This window comes from Pan troglodytes, chromosome 1, assembly GCF_028858775.2.
Source record: "Pan troglodytes isolate AG18354 chromosome 1, NHGRI_mPanTro3-v2.0_pri, whole genome shotgun sequence".
Classification (NCBI taxonomy): Eukaryota; Metazoa; Chordata; class Mammalia; order Primates; family Hominidae; genus Pan; species Pan troglodytes.
The window spans coordinates 67,412,169-67,433,108 of record NC_072398.2 but is presented as its reverse complement, the minus strand read 5'-3'; the positions used below and the strand labels follow the sequence as shown (position 1 = coordinate 67,433,108).

General features: G+C 41.9%; 1 protein-coding gene across 12 annotated transcripts in view; it reads left to right on the top strand.

The window, feature by feature from the left end:
* CACNA1E (calcium voltage-gated channel subunit alpha1 E) overlaps positions 1-20,940 on the top strand; it is a 492,838-nt gene that overhangs the window by 382,731 nt on the left and 89,167 nt on the right. For all 12 annotated transcript variants that reach the window (XM_063795020.1, XM_063795026.1, XM_063795047.1 and 9 more), the window contains exon 10: positions 18,540-18,655. In XM_063795020.1, the coding sequence (XP_063651090.1) occupies positions 18,540-18,655 (116 nt within the window). The remainder of the gene's footprint in view (positions 1-18,539; positions 18,656-20,940) is intronic.

The following is a 20,940-nucleotide window of genomic DNA, read 5'->3' as shown; positions in this document are numbered from 1 at the left end:
CAAACTATACTATAAGACTACAGTAACCCAAACAGCATGGTCTTGGTACAGAAACAGAAACATAGACCAATGAAACAGAATAGGGAACCCAGGCATAAGGCTGCAAACCTACAGCCATCTGATCTTCAACAAAGTTGACAGAATTAAGCAATGGGGAAAGGAATCCCTGTTCAATAAACAATGCTGGGATAGCTGGTTAGCTAGATGCAGAAAAATGAAACTGGACCCTTACCTCTCAATATATACAAACATTAAGATGAATTAAAAATTTGAATATAAGACCTCAAACTATGAGAATCCAAGAAGTACACCTAGGAAACACCATTTTGGACATCAGCCTTGAGAAAGATTTATGACTAAGTCCTCAAAAGCAATTGCAATAAAAAACAATTGACAAGTGGGACCTAATTAAACTAAAGAGCTCTGTATGGCAAAAGAAGTTATCAACAGAGTAAACAGACAACCTACAGAATGAGAATGCAAAATATTTGCAAACTATGCATCCAACAAAGGTCTAATATCCAGAATCTCTAGGAACATAAACAATTCAACAAGCAAAAAACAAACAACCCCATTAAAAAATGGGCAAAGGACATGAAAAGCACTTTTTAAAAGATACACAAGCAACCAACAAATGTGAAAAAAATGCTCAACATTGCTAATTATTGGAGAAATACAAATCAAAATCGCAATGAGATACCATCTCACACCAGTCAGAATGGCTATTACTAAAGCAAAAAAAAAAAAAAAACAAAACAAACAAAAAACAGATGCTAGCAAGGCTGCAGAGAGATGGGAATGCTTATACTCTGTTGGTGGGAATGTAAATTAGTTCAGCCCCTGTGGAAAGCAGTTTGGAGATTTCTCAAAGAATTTAAAACAAAACTAGCATTCGACCCAGCAATCCCATTACTGGGTATATAATTCCAAAGAAAATAAATTGTTCTACCCAAATGACACATGCACTTATATGTTGATTGCAGCACTATTCACAACAGCAAAGACATGGAGTCAATCTAGATGCTCATCAATGGTGGATTGGATAAAGAAAATGTGGTACATATACACCATGGAATACTATATATCCATAAAAAGGAATGACATCTCCTTTGGAGCAACATGAATGCAGCTGGAGGCCATTAACTTAAGTGAATTAATGCAGGAACAGAAAACCAAATATCAAATGTTCTCACTTATAAGTGGGAGCTAAATAATTGGGCACTCATGGACATAAAGATGGCAACAATAGACACTGGGTACTACTGGAGGTGGTAGAGGGTTGAAAAACTGTTGGGCACTATAGTCACTACCTGGGCAACAGGATCATTCATATCCCACACTTCAGCATCACACAATATACTCATGTAACAAATCTGCACATGTACCCTCTGAATCTAAAATAAAAGTTGAAATAAAGAAAATTACCAAAACTAAGAGAAGAAATTTAAAATCTAAATAAACACAGATCTGTTAAAGGAATTTAATTCATATTCTAAAACTTCCCACAAAGAAAACTGTAGGCCACATTGTTTTACCAGTCAATTCTACCAAACATTAAGGAAGAAATAATGCTGATCCTTCACAAACCCCTTTAGGATATGAGGCAGGGGGAAAAACACTTCTCAACTCATTTGATGTGATCAGCATAACCCCATTACTTAAACCTGACAAATATGTAATGAGAAAATAACAATGTCCATTATGAATGTAAATGCAAATTTCCTTGAAAATATTATTAAATCTGGCAAAATATAAAGGATAATATGTCATTACCACGTGATGTTTAATTCATGAATGCAAGGTTGATTTAGCATTTGAAAATCGGTCAAGTTAATATACTACATTAGCAGTAAAAGAGGGAGAAAGCATACAGCACCTTAACATGTGCAAAAATAACTTAAAACTTACTAGTCCTTTATAATAAAGACTTGCAGTAAATTAATAATAGAAAAGAACTTTCTCAGTCTGATAAAATGGCATTGCTATTGTTTGAATGTGTTTTCCAAAGTTTATGTGTTATAATCCCCAGTGCAACAGAGTTGAGAGGTGGGACCCTTAAGAGGTGATTAGGTCATGACAGCTCTGCCCTCGTGAATGGATTAATGCCATTATTGTGGGAGTGGGTTCTTGATAAAAGGATGAATTCATCCCACTTTCCCATGCTCTGTTGCATAGGCTTTGCCATTACACCCTTCTGCCATGAGATGATGCAGCAAGAAGGCCCTTGCAAGATACAACCCATTGATCTTGGACTTCTCAGCCACCAGAACAATGAGCCATGTAAATTTTGGTTTATTATAAATTACCCAGTCTCAAGTATTCTGTTATAGTGGCACAAAATAGCTTGGGACAGGCATCTATAAAAAACCTACAGCCAGCATCATACTTAATGAAATATTAATCCCTCTTCCCTGTAATCTGGAAATGGGCAAGGACTTTCACTTTTACCACTTGTCTTTAATGTTGTTATGTACATCTGAGCCATATTAATAAGGAAAGGAAAGAAAATAAAGGGTACATAAATTGGAAAGGAAAAAATAAAAACCAATTTTTTCACAGATAACATGATTATGTATTTTGAAAATCTAACAGTAGACTCTAAACTACAAGAGCTAATTAAGTGAATTCAGCCAGGTCACAGGATACAAGGTCAACATACAAAAATTAATTGGATTATATATGCTTGCAATGACCAAGTTAAATTTAAATTTAAATTAACTAAAAATGGATGTTAAATATTTAAGGAATAACAAAAAAATCAAATATCTAGAAATAAATCTGACAAAAGATGTCAAGACCTTTCTACTGAAAACTACAGAACATTGCTGAAGTAAATTAGTCTTTTGAAAAATGGAGAGACATGGTATCTTTATGGATTGAAAAACTTAATATTATTAAGATATCCATTATCTCTAAATCAATATGGAGATTAAATAAAATCCCCATCAAAATTCTAGCAGGTTAATTTGAAGAACTAGACAGATGATTCAAAACTTGATATGGAAAGGCAAAGGCTTTAGAGAGCCCAGAACAATTCTAAAAAGAGAACAAAATTGTAGGACTTATTACACTACTTGATTTTAAGATCCACTGTAAAGCTACTGTAATCAAGACAATATGGTATTGCTGTCAACAGACAAATAGACCACTGGAACAGATTAGAGAGCCCCTCATGTATATTGGTGGTTGATTTGTGGCAAAGATGCAAGTTCAATTTAGAGGGGGAAAGGAAAGTCTTTTAATAAATTTTGCTATATCCACTGTATATTCATATAAAAAAGTGAATCTACAGCTGGGTGTGGTGGCTCATGCCTGTAATCCCACTTTGGGAGGCTGAGGTGGGCGAATCACTTGAGGTCAGGAGTTTGAAACCAGCCAACATGGCGAAACCCCATCTCTACAAAAAATACAAAAATAACCCAGGTGTGGTGGTGTGTGCCTGTAGTCCCAGCTACTCGGGAGGCTGAGACATGACAATTGCTTGAATCCAGGAGGCGGAGGTTGCAGTGGGTTGAGATTGCGCCACTGCACTCCAGCTTGGGCATCAGAGCTAGACCCTGTCTCTAATAAATAAATTAATAAATAAGAATCTAGACCTTTATCTCTCTGTGTAGATTAAAATTAATTTGAGAATATCTTTGCGAATTCAGGCGAGACAAATGTTTCTTGGACAGAATACAATATAAAAAGCATAAACAATGAAATCAAAACAATAAGTTGGGCTTTGTCAAAATAAACAATTTTTGTTTATCAAAAGATGCCATTAAGAAAATGAATAAAAACAAGACACAGACTAGGAGACAATATTTACGTAACATGTATCTTTTTTTTTTTGACCTTGGAGATTTCCATCACTTTTTTGTAAGCTTAGGAATGCATTAATTATCATGCTTGTCAATCTAGCACCTGGGTGTTTTGTGTAAAAGTTATTTCAGAACACTGGTGTTTTATTCTGCCAGAGTAGAAGTCAGTTCTTTGACTTTTCAGATTCTCTGCAAAATATGACATTTTTCTGAGCAGCATTAGGTAGAAATATACTATAGTATCATAGTGATTACATTATTTCACACAAACAGAATTATATAACCAAATTCTCTATAGTTACCCCTTCAGAAGTAAAGCCTATACTTACTAGTTTCCCAGGGAGGAGTCGTTATTGCAAAGGAGTAGATTAAACCTGTGGGGAAAAAATGTTGGCCTGGTGTATCTCTTTAGGCATCAGCCTTCCTGTAAGTGGAGCTGTGACCAGGTGTATGTATACACATGTGTATGCATGTACATTTTCATGACTGCAGATGTAGACACGTGTATGCACAGATAATGTTTGCAGATAAGATGTATTTTCAGATAAGAATGGAGTAATATTTTAACTTGGGTTCATTGTAATGTTTGGATATAAGATATCTAAAAAAAGATCAGTGTTTATTGGTAGAGCGTGATTACTTGCAAAAGAATTTGACTATTTTATTTATGCTAGTGACAACTAGTGTTTTTCATAGGAATCCATTTCTAGTAATTACTGTTTGATAATAAGGGTAATGTGAATTTCCTGCTTCCTGCACATAATAAGAATGTGAATTTAATGCCTTCTTTATAGCCTCATTTCTCCACTCCATAGAGCAGGATGAGGAAGAGATACTCTGTAGTGGAGTTCAGGGGCTTTTCTGACCTCGGGTCCTATCCTTTCATCTGAGTACATCCTCAGAGACAAGAGGCAGAAGAGAATACAGAAGGGGAAAAATAGGATGAAAAAGAATAACAAAAGCAGGGGAGGAAACACACAGGAAGAAAGAAGAGGAAAATACACTGAAAAGCTGTGGTGAAATGTTGCTGATGTAATCCTAAGGGCCTCAGGTGGCACAGGTCCCCTGGCTTCTATTTGCCTCTCTAGACCTATCTGTGGTCAGAAGAACCTTGTTCTGTCAGTACTTAGATGTATGACCTTGAACAGATTCTTAAACATCCTTTGGCTTCATTTAAAAAGTGAGCTAGTATCAGGTATTTTGTAGTTTTGTGAAAATCAAAGCAGATAGTGCTTACAAACTTCAGCAGAGCGTCTGGTACATCATAAACACAAAATAAGTGGTCATTAGTATGATGATCTCCATACCACATCTTCCAGCTGCAAAAAAATGGTTTTGCTCCAGATAGTGCTTTTCAAACTATCCGTGTCGAAGAATTGCTTCTAAACATTACCAGTCTACTGTGTGTTTATACTTTTGTAAAATGCATTTGTTTATAAAAAGAATTACCTGAAAACTGAAATGAAAAATATAAACAGATATAAAATACAGCCATCAATTTTTATTCTTATATTTGGTAGACATCAAATATCTGTAAAATTATTGTAGAAGTTACTAGTGCTTTTAATTTCTGAATTTATCTTATGGACTGGAAATAGTTTGCAGATAGGCATTGGTCCATGGTTCACACTTTGACCGATACTTCATACACTGCTCTGTGAAGAGCAGATCTACTGTTGCCTATAAATACATAAGGGTGGACTTTGCTAAGGCAAGGGACTTAGGAGTATTTAGAAGTCTATGCTGGGGTGGGGGTTATGGTCCAAGCTGGAAGCTTCCACCCTCATGCATGTCTCTGATGGCTCCAAACTCTGGAGAGTCTGCTTTGAAGGAAATCTTCACATAAAAGGTCCTATGTAAAAATGTCTTCTCCTGAAGGTGGTAGAGTTATTTAGAATCTATGAGGTGAACAGCTAGAGTTCAGAAGTTGTCTAACAGTCTACACGTGTTCAGTAACATAGACTTTATCAAAAGATGCGCTCTCCTCCTCTCTAAACCTCACCAGTATTCCTTCCCTTCCAGTGTTGATTTGTATTATCCTTGATGCAAATGTCTGATTTGAGTTAATATTTCAAGGTCACAAAGTAATAAGGGTTGTCAACTGACAGTACTTTGTACTTTAAGAGAGCAGCTCCTTAGGAATTTCAGAGTCCACTCTTATCTGTTGAAGATCTACCATACTAGGCGCCATGACTGGTGCCTTGGTTCACATGGGCTTGCTGATGCAGCAGCTCAGTGAAGTTGCAGTTTTTATCAATGCCATTTATTAGGAAATTGAACTTCAGAAAGCTTCAATAACTTGCCTGTGGTCTGATTCAAAGATAGGTGTAATGAGTCCAAATACAGTTTTTATTTTTACAATACCACAGGTTTAATCGTCTTTCATGGCATTTTGTCACTGTCATTGTATATGTATTGTACGAATCCTCATGGAAAAGTGCATAGCCTACCACAGCCCTAGGCACTGGTGTCCATGACAGGCCAGCCATCTAGTAAGAAAATGTCTTTGCTTGTATGTCACCAGCTTTTGTTTCATTTATCTCTAATAGATAAGGATATTTTCAATAAGGTAACAATTAATTGCATTTTAATGAAGAACTTAGGTTAACTGTAAGACAGGCTTAAAGAAGTTGGTGATTTATTAAATATCCTCAATTTAAGAAAGACTTCTAAGTAAGGGATGATAACAGTCAACTTAAATGATACTGAGACTACAGAGGGACAAAGTCTCAATTGCAGCAGAAAATATTTAAGCTGAATATAGTGAAGAATTTCCTGCCATGATGTTGCTTTACAGCTTTGGAATAGTCTTGAAAGTTCATATAGAGTGTCAAAGAATAGGTGTACAGCTTGTTTTCAGAAGGTCCTGGTAGAGAATTCTTAGATTGACTACATTACCAGTAGATATGATCTGCAGTGGTTGTGACTCATAGAGGTAACCTCCAGAAGAAAGAATATGTACTTCTGAATGTTCTGATGCCTTTATCCATTCATGCAACAAATATTGCTTGAATTCCTTCTAGGCACCAGGCATTGTTCTGAGGATATGATGGTGAACATGGCAGAAGAGATCCTTTTCTTGTGTAGCTTATATTCTTGAGCAAAGACAAAAAACCAAATAGCTGAACAAGGTAGCTTTTAGGGACAGATGTTATTAATGAAATAAAAAGGTTAATGTGGTAGAGTGCAGCAGGTAATGGGGCCATTAATTTTAATTTTGTGATCAGGAAAGTTCCCCCATCCCACGCCTGTGGTCGGGAAGAGAGACAGAGCAGATCTATGGAGGGTCTCATAGGCCACAATAAAGGGTTTGTATTTTAACAATGAGAAGCCAGCAGAAAGTCTTAAACAGAAGGATAGCATGATGTATTTTGAATTCACAAGTCACCCTGTTTTCCTGCTATGAAGGAAATAGGGGGATTGGGACAAAGATGGAAATGTGAAGTCAGTAAGGGAGGCTACTGCGCTCTTGCAGCCAACTGAAGGCAAGAAGCATCCAGGCAGGAGACAGCAGTAGCCTGGACTAGGGTGACAGCAGTGGGTTTGGAGAAAAGGGGTAAGACTGCCAGGAATTGCTTATGGATTGGGCTGAGGTTGGGATGAGAAAGGAAGAAGGGAAAATGACCCCTAACTTGGGTGGTTTTATTTACTGAGGTGGGAGAGACTAGAGGAGAAGTTTGGGGAGAAATCACTTGGCCATGTTACATCCGAGATGCCTATTTGACATCCAAGTAGCTGATGTCAAGTTGACAGTTACATAACTGGGTTTCAAGCTCAGTGGTGAATTTGGGCTGGAGACAAAAATTCGGTAGCTTTCAGCATAGAGATGATGTTGGAAGTCTCCATGGGCCCGTGCAACGTCACCTGGAGGGAGAATGTTTTAGAAGAGAGGACCTATGCCTGGGCCCTGGGGCACTCCAATGTCTAGAGGAGGAGTGAAGGAGATTGAGAAGAATCAAACAAAAGAGTGGGTGTCATGGAAGCCCAAGAGAAGAGGCCTCTCCTGGAAGGATAAGCTGAAGTCTAAAGATCCACTGAGCCCCAAACCCCTGTTGAGTCCACAGACCCTGGACCCACACAGCTTCAGGACTGACCTGGAATTGAGCTAACCTCAGTTGTTTTAGGTCAAGGCACAGGTGTGTGCCCCCTCCACTCCATTCTCTCCTGTTGTTCCCAAATCTGAACTGCTTCTTGTCTGGTGGCTGCCCGTAGTGTGTGGTGCACTTATTCATGATGTAAACAGTTGCCAGACAGCCTGTCTGTGCTGGGACTTCAGGCATAACCATGAACAAGAGCAATCTACACAGTTTCTGCCCTTGCAGAGCTTACAGCATCATAGGGTCACCAACGAGAAATGAGACAATTCCAAGAAATGGAAATAGTTGAGGTACAGCTGCTTCTAGTACAGACTGTGTGATATGGGTAAGTCAAGTTGCTGTTCTAAGCCTGGATTTTCCTGCCTGAAAAATAGAACTAAGTCTAAGAGACTTTCTAAGATACCCTGAAGATGTGAATTAATGACTGTGTGAATCAAAACTCCTATACATCCCATCCCATTTTAATTGCATCCCTGGAAAGGACAGCGAGTGGAAAGGCCAGGCTAGTCCTTCTGTGTATTGAGTCACGTTTGGTGCGTTAGCCCACACCGAGCCTCTAAACTTCCTTCCGCTCACTTCGAGTCTCTCCTCAGGAGCTCCCCCTGGTCCATTTTCCCTCATATTTTGGCTCTTCTTTCCCATCTCCACCATCCCATTTCTGTGAGCTTTGGGCCTTCTCCTTGGTTCCACTTGACCATCCCAAAGCATATAAAAGGACTTGTTTTCATAAGGAAGAACCTTTTGGTGATGAACCATGACATTTTGCCTTCCTGAGAGGAATCTTTGATGTTTAAATTATCTGGGGATGTTGAACAAAGGAATGTGGGAAATGCAAAACTTTTTACAAGGGGGAAAGATGCCCACACAGGGTGAAGTGTACAAAGCTTCAACCTGGTAATAAACTCTCAATTTCTTCCTTGAACACAGCTGCACCTCTCCTCAGACACCTCCAAAGCTTTTGGGGAGGGAGCTGGTTGCTGTGCCTTCTCAGAGGAGTGCGAAATGTGTCTCTGAGAAGAACACAGCCATTTGTTCTGTTAGGATGCTTCTTTCAGACTGTAATTAGAGTGCTGTGGGGGGTGTAGATGGAGGAGAAAGAAGAATATGAAATGCTCTTACTTCCCTGTGGCTCATTCTTCCTGCACCACGGGGCTTTGAACCCACTGAAATATTGTGACTGAAACATACAGTGTTATATGCAGAGACAGAGAGAAAGCAGCATGTACACCTCTGAGTTCATGCCTTGATAGTATCTGTGTGCTACAATGAGGTGGCGCAGACTGGCGGAGAATTAAACAGAGTAGATCTGAATTCTGCCATGTAACTCTTTGTCTTTCAACACTCTTGAAAGCCTTTATTTTTCCAAACTGCGAAACAGAGATGAAAGTGTGGTCCCCTAGCCCTTTTCTTAAAAGGTTTTAAGGACCACCATGTGAGAACTCATAACTTTTCAATATTCATAGTACATGCTATTCTGTGATCATCCCACTTATGGGAGGGATTCATGAAGCAGTTATAATGAAATAGTGTAGCATCTAAGAATATTTGTGGGTTTTTTGGTTTTGTTTTAAACTTTATTTGCAGCAATATCAACAACAATTTATTGATGATGTTTTACTGAATAATCAGTTAACATCTTTCTAGCATGTGCCAGCAGAGGGGAAGGAGGGTGGCAGAGAAAGAGCATCTAGGATGGTTCTGTTTCATTCACAGCAGATAATCCTTGAAGCAGCTGGCACATATTGTGTGGATGACAGAGAATTTGGTGCTATTGAGCTTAATGATCTTTAATATAAACGTGTCAGGATATCCAGCTGACTTATATACACAGCTGAATTCCTGATCCTCCCTCTTCCCAAACGTGCTCCATTATCTTTTCCATCCTGGTTTGTTTAACTCCATTCTTCTGGTTGCTGTAGCTTAAAACTTTGGGGTCATCTTGGATGCATGTCTCTCTTACACTCCTCGTCCACCAGCCAGCAAGTCCTCCTAGCTGTGTCTTCACAGTCTATCCAGAGCCCCACTGTTTCTCATGAGCTATACTTTACCACTCTCGCCAAGGCCACCATCATCTGGATACAACCTGGAAGATCTCCCTGCTTCCACCCTTAATCCCCTTCAGTCTCTTTTCAACAGGACAACCAGAGACATTCTTTGCAAACTTAAGTTGTGGGACTCCTCTGCTGCAACTGACCAATCGTTTCCCAATAACACCAAGTAAAACTCAAATCTTTATAGGGTATCTATGGCCCTACATGATGGCCCTCCACTTCCCCACTGCCTGCTACCACTCTGACCTTTTTTCCATGTATTCAGTCCACTCTAGTCACATTGGCTCTTTTCTGTTCTTCAAAAGCTCCTGCGAGATGCTTCTGCCCCACAGCTTTGCCCTGGTCATCACCTCTGCCTGGAATCCTCCTCCCCGGATGTCTGCATGGCTCACTTCCTCACATCTCTCATGTCATTCCTCAAGCCACCTCAGTGAGGCCCTCCCTGGCCACTCAACCAAATATTCCAGCTCCCCGACACCCAATACTTACTATACTTCTCTGCTTTATTTTTCCCTGAGGAATTATCAGTTTATAACATTCTGTTTATTATGCTTATTTATCTTGTTTATTGTTTTTCTCCTGCAGTATAATGTAAGCTCTGTTGAGGACAAAGATTTGCTTCTCTTTTTGAGAAGGGGGTCTTATTCTCTGGCCCAGGCTGGTCTTGAACTCTTGACCTCAAGCCATCCTCCTTCCTCTGCCTCTCAAGTATCTGAGATTACAGGTGCATACCAGCATGCCCAATTATACTTGCTACTATATCCTCATATTCTAAAACAGTACCTACCATGTAGTAGGCACTCAATAAATTGTATTTTGGAGGTGGAATGAATATATAAAATAAAGGCCTTGATAATAGCTTATCTGTATTATGATACATTCTCAGAAAAGTCAGTAATATAACAGCTACTTGGAGCACCTACTATACCTTGCACATTCTATCATTTAATCCTCACAACAACCTTTTGAGATAGGTATGATCATTATTCCTAATTTTATGAATGAGGAAACTAAGATTTAGTTTAAGAACTTGCCCCAGATCACACCACGATGGAGCTAGGATTCAAACCCAGGTCTGTACAACTTCAGAGCTTTTAATCATTATACTTTAACATTCTGGATTCCACCAACTTCAAGGTTAAAAACCGAAACAGGAAACATATTCCAGTTCCTTCATTATCTCCCTTACATTAATTGTCATGCTTTTCTTCCCCTGTGTCTACTCAAACAAATAAATGAGATCTCAATATTGAGAAGAGAAAGAAAAAAGACCAGTCATTCCCTGAGCTCCTAAAAGAATAATCTTCTTTGAGTTCTCATAACTGAAATGTCATGAAGCTGTGGAATAGCACTGGATTTGGAACGTGATGCTCTAGATCTGCCGCCACCGCCCTAATCCTTGGAAATAGCAAGTCATCTGACCTCTCTCTATGCCTTAGTTTCCCTGCTTATGGAAAGCCGGTCTTGGACAGGTGATCTGTCAGGTTCCCCTCGCCTGATATCCTGGTCTGTGAGACTCCTGGTCTGTCTTCCATTGCCGTGGACATAAGGTGGTGGAGTAGGAGTGGGATATAGCACTTCATGTAATGCCATTTATTTGCCTTAACCACTTTAGGGAAGGATTTCTGCTCATAGGAGGAGCCTTCCGAAAGCTCCAGATTCTAAGGAAGAATGACCCCATATGATGTCGTCGAGCATTTGCATCACCCATCCTGCTTATTAGAGTCAATAATGGATAGGATTTAGAGGGCTAGCTTCTGTTTTGGCCTTTATTGACAACCTAAGTCTCCTTAAATCCTTTCTGGAACAAGTCAAGGGATAAAGCATAAATAACTTTAATACTGCTGAACTCTATGACCTTCAGTAAGGTGTTTACCTTCTCTGGGGCTGTGTTTGCTTCTCTGAAAAATGGGAGAAATGGTTCCCCAGGCTCGTAAGAACACTGAAAATATAGAAACATTGAAGAGGCTCACCCTAACCCCAACCCATTTTCCAATGGCACTGAAATGAAACCACTGCCAACACAGAATTGCCAATCTTGCTTCCAATTTCTCTGTTAGTTTCACAACATTTAGGGTTGAAGAGGTTTTTCTTGATGTCTAACCCAAATTCCTCCTTCCTAAAGCAAAGACTTTACAGGAACCTTGGCAAGGTTTCCCTATGGGTAGCAAAGCTCTCTGAAACATGGACTCTGAAGATTAATAGGAATATGACCATGTGGCCATTTGTGTGCTTGGCAGAGTGTGTGTACATATGCTGCTTGTGCCAGGATGAGTGTGTGTTTCCATGCCAATGTGTGTGATGAAGCATGCAAGTGTGTACAGTAGTGTGGATAAACAGATCTTTGAGTCACACAGGCCAGCCCATCCTGGCACTTTGTCTTCCTTTTGGTTGTCATGACAGCAGCGAGGGGCTGTGCATCAGTAAACAAAGCTCCCTGCATGGAGCTGGGAGGAGAGGTCTGGAGCGAGAGGCTAAAACATGAGTCAAGCAGTCCTCCAACCGAGGCTTTCTTACCCCAGCCGACCTACCAGAACATCTTCATCGCTAGACAAGCATCGAGATACCAGTCCAGGTGCCCTGTGACTGACTCTGGGGTCACATAACATGGGCAGACATTTCAGGCTGGAGCTAGGCTTTCATCAACCTCACTTCTAATCCCCAAGAGTTAGCAACAGCATAATCAAGTCTAGAAATGTGAATGACCGAAGACCCTCCTAGTATCAGCCTATGGGCTAAAACCAGTTACTTCATTAAGGCAGAAATTAGCCACTTTGTGATTTGTCTGTAGCAGTGGCTCCTTATAGGTTCATACATTCATAAAATACTAATTTTAATAATAACCTAAAATGATTTCAAAGAAGTCTCTGTCTTCTCTCCCCTCTTCCCTCCAGGCACGCATGATAAATGTTTTGGGCATTCTACCTTGTATGAGATTATGTAATTCTTCCACTTCATCTTATTGATTAATTATATAGAATTAGCTGTGTATGAATAGTTGAGTTTTACAATTTATATTTCTCATGTAAACTGCTGCAGAAAAAAAGCAGTCACAAATACAAATGTAGTAACCAGGATAAAAGAAAACTGTGCTCAACCATGCAGGGCAAAGAGATCCACCTTGTTCTTAGTTTCCATGACTGAAATTTAGAAACCCAAACCTTGCATACATATGTAGCATCTAGAGTAGAGGCTCATCCATGCTTAACTCCAATTCACCTTACTTCCCTGTATGCAAGAGCCGTATGTGAGGGGACCTACAGGTTAGTTTGGGGCTGGAGGAGCAACCTAAAATTAAGGATGACAGAATTGGGTAAGGAGAAGTATCGGGAATGAAACACAACTTGGATTTGTGTCACTGTACAATCTCTTATGGGAATCTAGTCAGGACTCTCAGAGTCAACCAGATCTATCCCTGCCTCTGGTTATGAGCCTAGGGTTTATGTGGGTCCTAATGTCAACTCTTACTGATGAAGAAATTGAGACAGCAAGGTGACTGTCCAGTTTGTAAGCAGCAGAGGATACCTAGATCCCCAGCTCTGAAAATAGAATGGTGGTGTTTCTGCTGCATCACATGGGGATTTGTTTTTGTTCCCCTTGTTTGGAATTCTGAAATCTAGATGCATCCCTTCTTGATTTCTGTTGCATCTCTCGGTGTAGAAACCCTGGATAGAACAAATGAAAAGGAGCCAATTACCTATCCTCTTACCTTAGGCCACAGGCTGTTGCCAAGCGGCCTTAGGGAATATGAACACTCTTCTTCTATAGGCCAGATTCCCCCTTTTACATTTTCTATGCCTTGCTCCAAGGGAACTGGATAAATTAAGATATTCATAGTGCCCTGCTATGAGCTGCCTTTCAATGGGGGAATTCAGCAGTCGTCTGGTAAACTAAATAACGGTAATATGCATCATTATCTGAATAACCCCAGGATCCTCTGTGAAGAGGACAGGGTACTCAGATCCTCAGAGGAGAGAGGGACCAGTTAAAGGAGTATGCTTTGTTTCGCAGGTCTGGCCACATATATACCCATGAGCCTGATGGGCATGTTAAATCTAAGGTTTATGAAGCTGAATCTTATTTGCTCCTGTTCTCTCCAGAATGCAATATGTGTATGAATAAATGGACACAAAATCAAGCAGTATATCACTAGCTTGACTAACGCTATGAATTTTATTCTAGGCCTTTAATAACCCAACACAGAGCAATGGATTTTTATGCTACTGTCTCAATGAAAAGGATAGTCCCTTAAAGAAAAACAAAACCCATCTGTTTTAATATCCTTATTTTCCTCAACCTTGGGCTGAAATGAAATCCCTCTTGTAGATTTTAAATGTTGACTTCTAGATAGCAGGGAAGACAGCTAAGGCATTGTGGAAACAGCACATAACCTGGAAGAAGACATTAGTTTGAATTTTGTCTCTGCCTCTTGCTAATTGGATTATCTTGGGCAAGTAATCTTTTTGAATCTCGCAGGGCTTTTGAAACTATAAATGAAATAATTTACATGAAAATGATTTGTAAATTTAACAAGTTTAAATGTGTTACATGAACATTAGCTGTTCTTGATATTTTATTTCTATAATCTATGGAATCTATCATACCAGACACTGGGTTAAGCTTCTCTGACCCTTGTTGGAATGTGATACTTGACCTCATGAAGGCTTTACTTGACCTCATGAAGCCTGCAGACTAGTCAGGGAGACAGGCCATGGGTACTAACAATTACAGCAGCGAGGGCAGAGGGGCTGTAAGAGTTAGGAAAGACACAGGTGCTGGACTTGCTACCCAGGTTCCCAATGAAAGAACAAAACAGAAAAGGCTGCTTGATAAAGCATCATAAAGAAGGTCCCCCACATCCTCCATTAAGGTGCTGGAGCTGCTTAGGAGGTACTCCCAGTGGTGCACATTTGTTGCTTTACTTCTTTTAGCCAAGAGGCTTGGCCAAATTGGTTGGGCTCTGGGACTGTGAGTTCCAGCTAGGATGCCAGGTGGGAGGGTGGGAGGAAAGGGAGCCTACAATGGCGAAGAAGAGCAGGGAACCCAGCGAGTGAGACCCGGATCCAGGAAACTTCCAAACACAAGGAGGCATGTGGAAACAGCGCTTAACCTGGAACCAGAAGAGGTTAGATAAAGGGAGGTTAGACGGGGGTTTGTTGGCCTATCCTACCAGAAATCAAGCTACATCGTCATTCTGGGGGCCTTATAGAGATGACATACCCCATTCTTCATAGTCTAATTTACACTGATTATAGTGGAGTCAAATGAAGAGAAACTGGTGGCAGTGTGCAGGAGTTGCTCCTAGTTCACCTGCTCCCTTTGAGTCAGTGCAGAGATGGAGTACTCCTCCTTTTAAGCCTCTGGGAGTCAGGGAAGAACTATGACTTCTCCTAGTTAGCCTGGATATTTGTCATTAAAAAAAATCTACTGAACATATACTATGTGGTAGGCCTATTCTAGTCTAGGAAGATAGAAAGTTGAGTAAGGCACACAATGTTTTTGCAAAAAGCTTACATAGAAGGAGAGACATACAGCTGACCATAGTAAACGTCTGACTGCAAGATGAGCTCTAAAGGGATGGGGAAGAGGTAGACTGGAGGCCAGAAGGTTGGGGTGCAGTGATGGTGGGACCCAAACAGAAGAGGCAACATTTCAGCCTGGCCTTGAAGAAGGATTTTGACTCAGGCAGATAAGCATTGTGCACTAGCCTTGAACGCCCATCCTGCCTTTTCAGTAAGTGTGGGAGATGTGCTGTAGTTGAAGTGTGGCTGTGGTGGGCTGTAGGCAGGCAGGGGGTGGATAGGGATGGCAGGAGGAGATAAGGCTTGAAGAGAAAGGTTTGGCTCCAACTGTGTAAGACTTTGAACGTCACGCTTGAAGGCTTCATCCTCTTCATTGAGCAGAGGGTGATGGAAGCCATAGAAGAGGGGCTAATAGAGTAGAAAGAGATGAAATTTAGAAGATCTGAGAGTTGTGGTTCCTCTGAGGGGCTATGTGTCCTTAGACACTTGCCCTCTCAGAGGGCCACTTAAGTCCCTTTAGATTCAGTTTTCTGAGCTGGAAAATGGATATGTTGGTCATAATGCTTATCCTAGATGCTCAAGGATGATTATGTTCCTCCGGTCATAGCCTGCTTCAATTCTCCTCTTTCAAGGTCTTGCTCAAAATATCACCTTCTTATTAAACCTCCCTGGATTCCCCCAGGGTTGAGAAATCAAGACGCAGACCTATGAAAAGGTAAAGTAACATATAAAAATGCCATTGGGCTAGGCAAATATGTGGTGCCTGAAGGACTTGGGCTCTTACAAGAGAAAGGCCTGGGTTCTAATCTTGGCTCTGTTTCTTACTTAAACTCCATCAAGTTGCATAACTTTTAAGTTAAGGATGAAAATACCTATTCTACCTTCTTCTCAGAATGGTTGTAAAGATTAAATGAGCAAAATGTATGAAGGTGCTTGGTAAATTAAGATTTGCTGTACACATGTTACTTGCCATGGTTAGTACTGGAGGTTTGGAAGTGGTAAGATCCAGTGAATGACCTTTTAAAAAGATAACGTTGATAGTGTGAGATGGGTGAAAGGAGGAGAAAGAGACAGGAGGTTGAGAGACCAGCCGGGTGCTATTGCAGTGGTCCAGGCAGGGAAGGATGAGATCATGGACCAAGATAGTGAGGATGGAGAGGCAGGGTGAATTCAAGTGCTTTTATGAAGGTAGAACCAACTGGACAATGGTACTAACTGGACAGGAGGGACTGAAAGAAGCAAAAATCCAAAGGTAAGAATTTTGGTGGAAGGTGATGTCATGAACCAAGCCAGCCCCTTGTTACTTTCAAATTTCTGAAATTCAGAAAGTAGAAAGGAGGCATCCCAGGGCTTGAATTCAGTTACCCTGGCCCTCACTGGCCCTGGTCGCTCTTCATTTTGACTCTCTCCTTCCCTTCCCCCATAGCACCTTTAGCAGAACCCAATGAACCTGAAGCCAAGCACAGGAGAATTTGTCCTTCCAATGTGCCTTTCCCTACACCTTCTGCCTGATTGTAAGCAGGTGGCTGTACCCAAGGACACCAGCTCTATTTTGGCAGGAGGGCCAGGTGTGACACGAGCAGGTGTCTGTTGGCATTATGGTAGACTGGCGTCTTCCCTTTCCCTGCACTGTAGCTGGGGCCCATCCCCCAGCCCCTCATTCATTTCTTCTTTCCTAGACACGACAGAGAAACTGGCAGGACTTACAGTGGGTGCTGGACTCCCTCAGATTCAGTCTGCAGCTCTATTTTTTTTTTTTTTTAAACGTCTTGCTCTGTTGCCCAGGCTGGAGTGCAGTGGCACGATCACAGCTCACTGTAACCTCGAATTCCTGGGCTCAAACAGTCCTTCCACCTCAGCTTCCCAAAGTGCTGGGATTACAGGCATGAGCCACTGTGCCTGGCCTGCAGCTCTTTATGGGGATCACATTTAATAAGTAGAACAGCTTCCCAGGTAGTAGGAGAACACCTGAGCCATGGCTGGGAGGCACTGCACTGGTAAGGGCATCCTAGCCTGGAAGGGTGTTTGGTGATGAGAGAGGCATTGCTAGAGGTGGCTTCTGGAGGAACCTGTTAGCAAACTGTGATTTATTTATCCCCATTCTTTCACCCAATAAATTTGATCCTCCTCTTCTCTACCAGGGAGCCCTTAGTCCTCTTCTCTTCTCTTTCTCCCATGGAGCTGTAGCCTTCTCATTCCTGTTGTCACACGGAGTGGCATTGGCCCCCTGAGCCCGTCATGGGCTCTATCTTCTTCCTGACCCTGACCCTCACCTGAGTGTTCCCTCTGCCTCATGATCTCCCCTCCACCCCACCCCCACCACCTTCCCACTGGCTTTATGGGAGTCAGGTGTCCTTCTCACGTCCCTTCCTTTCTTATTTAACTGACATCAGTCAACTTTGAATAGCATTTTAGCCTTTGAAGTCATCAGGCTCATTGATCTTCAGTGGCAGCTTTTATTGAGCACCAGAGTACAGGACAGCAGAGGCAACACAGCATTGTGGTTAGGGTTCAAATCCCAGCAAGGCATTTCACCTCAATAAACCTTGGCTTCCCCATCTGTTAAATGGGAATTTTAATAGTATTAATACTTCATAGGATGGTCGTGAGGATGAAATGAGTTAATGGGTGTAAAAACCTTGATAAAGGGCCAACACATCATAATTGGTCAATATACGTTAATCACTATTGTTATCAAAAGGAGAAAGAGTAGCTGTGCCCTTCAGAGGGTTAAGGGTTTTTGTTGTAGCTGAAGAGGTGGAACATGGCATTTTGAAACCTAGTTTCTCACATGGCTAAGAACATACCTTTCAAAACAGAGCAAGCAATCAGTTGGTCCTGACTGGAATGCAGCTAGTCTGGGAAGGCTTCCTTTGTGAGGCTGAATGAGGTGTGTTTCTGTGTAACATTGTAAGGAGGTCATATTTGCAGCCTGGGTCAGGGGAAAGGGTACATGGGCTTAATAGAGGTACTTGCTCAGATGCTCTCTCTCTGTTGCTTGATTCACTCTTTCCCTTAGTCATGGCCCTATCCAAACCCAGTGAATCTTATCCTTCTTGTCCACAGGGAATTTGCCAAAGAGAGAGAGAGAGTGGAGAACCGAAGGGCTTTCATGAAGCTGCGGCGCCAGCAGCAGATTGAGCGTGAGCTGAATGGCTACCGTGCCTGGATAGACAAAGCAGGTAGGCCTGGGGGGCTGCAGGAGGCTGGTGAGTGGGCTGCAGAGACATCAGGGCTGGCCCCTCACTCCCAATGCTCCCATTCAAGGGGCAGCCTAGACAAGACAAGAGAGACACTCTGGATGCCTGGTTGGCTCTTAAGGTTCCCTGCTCATCCCACTTTCTTCCTCTGGGGTCTAACTGTCCTGTCTATCAAACTGTCCCAACACCTTAAGGCAGGCATCTTAGCAAGGTGAACTGAGTAAAAGTAACATAACCCAATCCTGGAGCTGAGACTGGGCTGATGGCGTTTTGTAATACCGTTCCTGGTGCTCACAGCAGTCCATTCATTCAGCAAATATTTATTGAGTGCCTACTTTGTGCCAGACCCTGTTCTAAGCACTTGGGATATGGCAGTGAGCCAAACAGTCAACCAGCTCACCAAAGCTCTTCTCTTGTAAAGCTCTCTAGTTGGCTAAGGCAACAATAAACAAAATAATAAATGAGTAACTTATAAGACAATGATAAGGTGGTAAATATGATGGGAAAACTGATCAAGTTAGGGGTATGGGGTATAGAATGTGCCACAGTTTTAAATAGGAGGTCAGGGTGGGCCCATTGGTGTGTAGACTTGAAGAAATGAAGGAGTGAGCCAGAGGAAGTTCTGGGAGAGGAGTATTTCAGCGCCAAGTACCTAACATGGGAGTGAGCTGGGGTGCCCAAGGAGCAGAAGGGGGAAGGAATAGGGAGGAGGAACAGGAGACAGAGTGACGGCTGTCATGGGGGAAGTGGGCAGCAATCATGTTTGACCTTATGGGGCCTTGTAAGGGCTATGGGCTTCACTCTGAGTGACACAAGAACCATGGGAGGGTTTTGAGCAGAGGACTGACGTGCCGGCCGCATTGAGAATAGACCATAGAAGGATAAGGCTGGAAGCAGAGGGACTAGTAGTGCCGCCGTCTAGGGAGGAGATAATGGTGAGAACAGGTGTTTTCCTAAGCCTTGAGCTGTCATCAGTTCTTACCCTGCGACTCAACATTAGGAATAGTTCTCAGCTGCCTGTGAGAATAGGTCCAAACCTATCATGATTTCATTAACCCACAGAGCCACCAGATTCAAGTTTGGCTGTGGCTCAGATGCTTATGAAGGGCATCAATCACCCCCATATTTGTCAATAAAAGGGACGGGTTTGCTTTCTTTATTATTTTAAAGGTTGGTTTGCATTAGTATTATATATCTTCATTTTCTTCCAGAGGAACAAGTGATTTCTTAAATAAAAACTACACGTATGACAGTATCTTTTCTCTATTCCTAATAGAAAACATAGCACAAAAGTGAGGTCACAGAGGAAAAATTTGGAGTATGATTTAGTGCTTAGTTGCTTGAGCCTTATGCTTCTGTAGGAGCTTTGGAATGACACTATAACACTTACTGTGACTGCCAACACACAAAAACCCTCTCTAAGCTCTGCAGTCAACTTTTGGTGACCTCCAAGGGTTGAGAGGGTACCTGTATGATTACGATCTGCACTCCCTTGTAGCCTCTGGAAACATGAGCAATGTGTGTTGACTATAGTTGCATTTCGCCCTTTCTCCTCCAAGGCTGTTGTGTAGGGATGAAGTGGACACGAATATCCCCTACCGCTTCCCAGAATGGTAATTCAGGCTTACCATGGGAGGTCAAGCAGATTTGCCTCTAGGCCAGGAAGGCAGCTTGATGGTCCCAGCTGTCCTTGGCTTTCTCGGCGGAGGAGCCATCTGACAGACCACTAAGAGAGCTGGCAGCAGACCCAGGAAGGAGCCCGCCCAGCCTTGGCCACCCCACACAGGTCAGGTGGCAGGGTATGCTGCTCGCTGGGGCTCTGCTTTTCAAATACTTGCAGAATTCCAAGGCTTCCCTTTCTTCCAGTTGGCAAAGCCAGCTCTCTCCTCCTTCTAAGAAAAAAGACGCACTGCGACGTCAAAGTGTGCTTCCTGGCCCTTCCCTTTACAAATGGAGCACCAGTGAATCAGAGACAGATGGGTTACATTTCCCTGGAAAGACACTCAAGTTCTAAAGCGAACTTGGCAAAAGGCATGGGGTGAGGAGGAAGGGGGATGGCTTCAGCAAATCCAGAGCCCTTGAGTGCTTCCCAGAGATCTTGGCAGCACCACACACCTTCCATCTGTCCTGGGGGGTCCCCAGATCTGCTCACCCCAAAGCCCAGACACTGTGCACAGCAAAAGTGACTGTCTGGCTAAGATAATTAAAGTTGCTATGAGGTATTTTAACAAGTTCCTAATTTTTAAATGATGCCCTCCAAACACGTG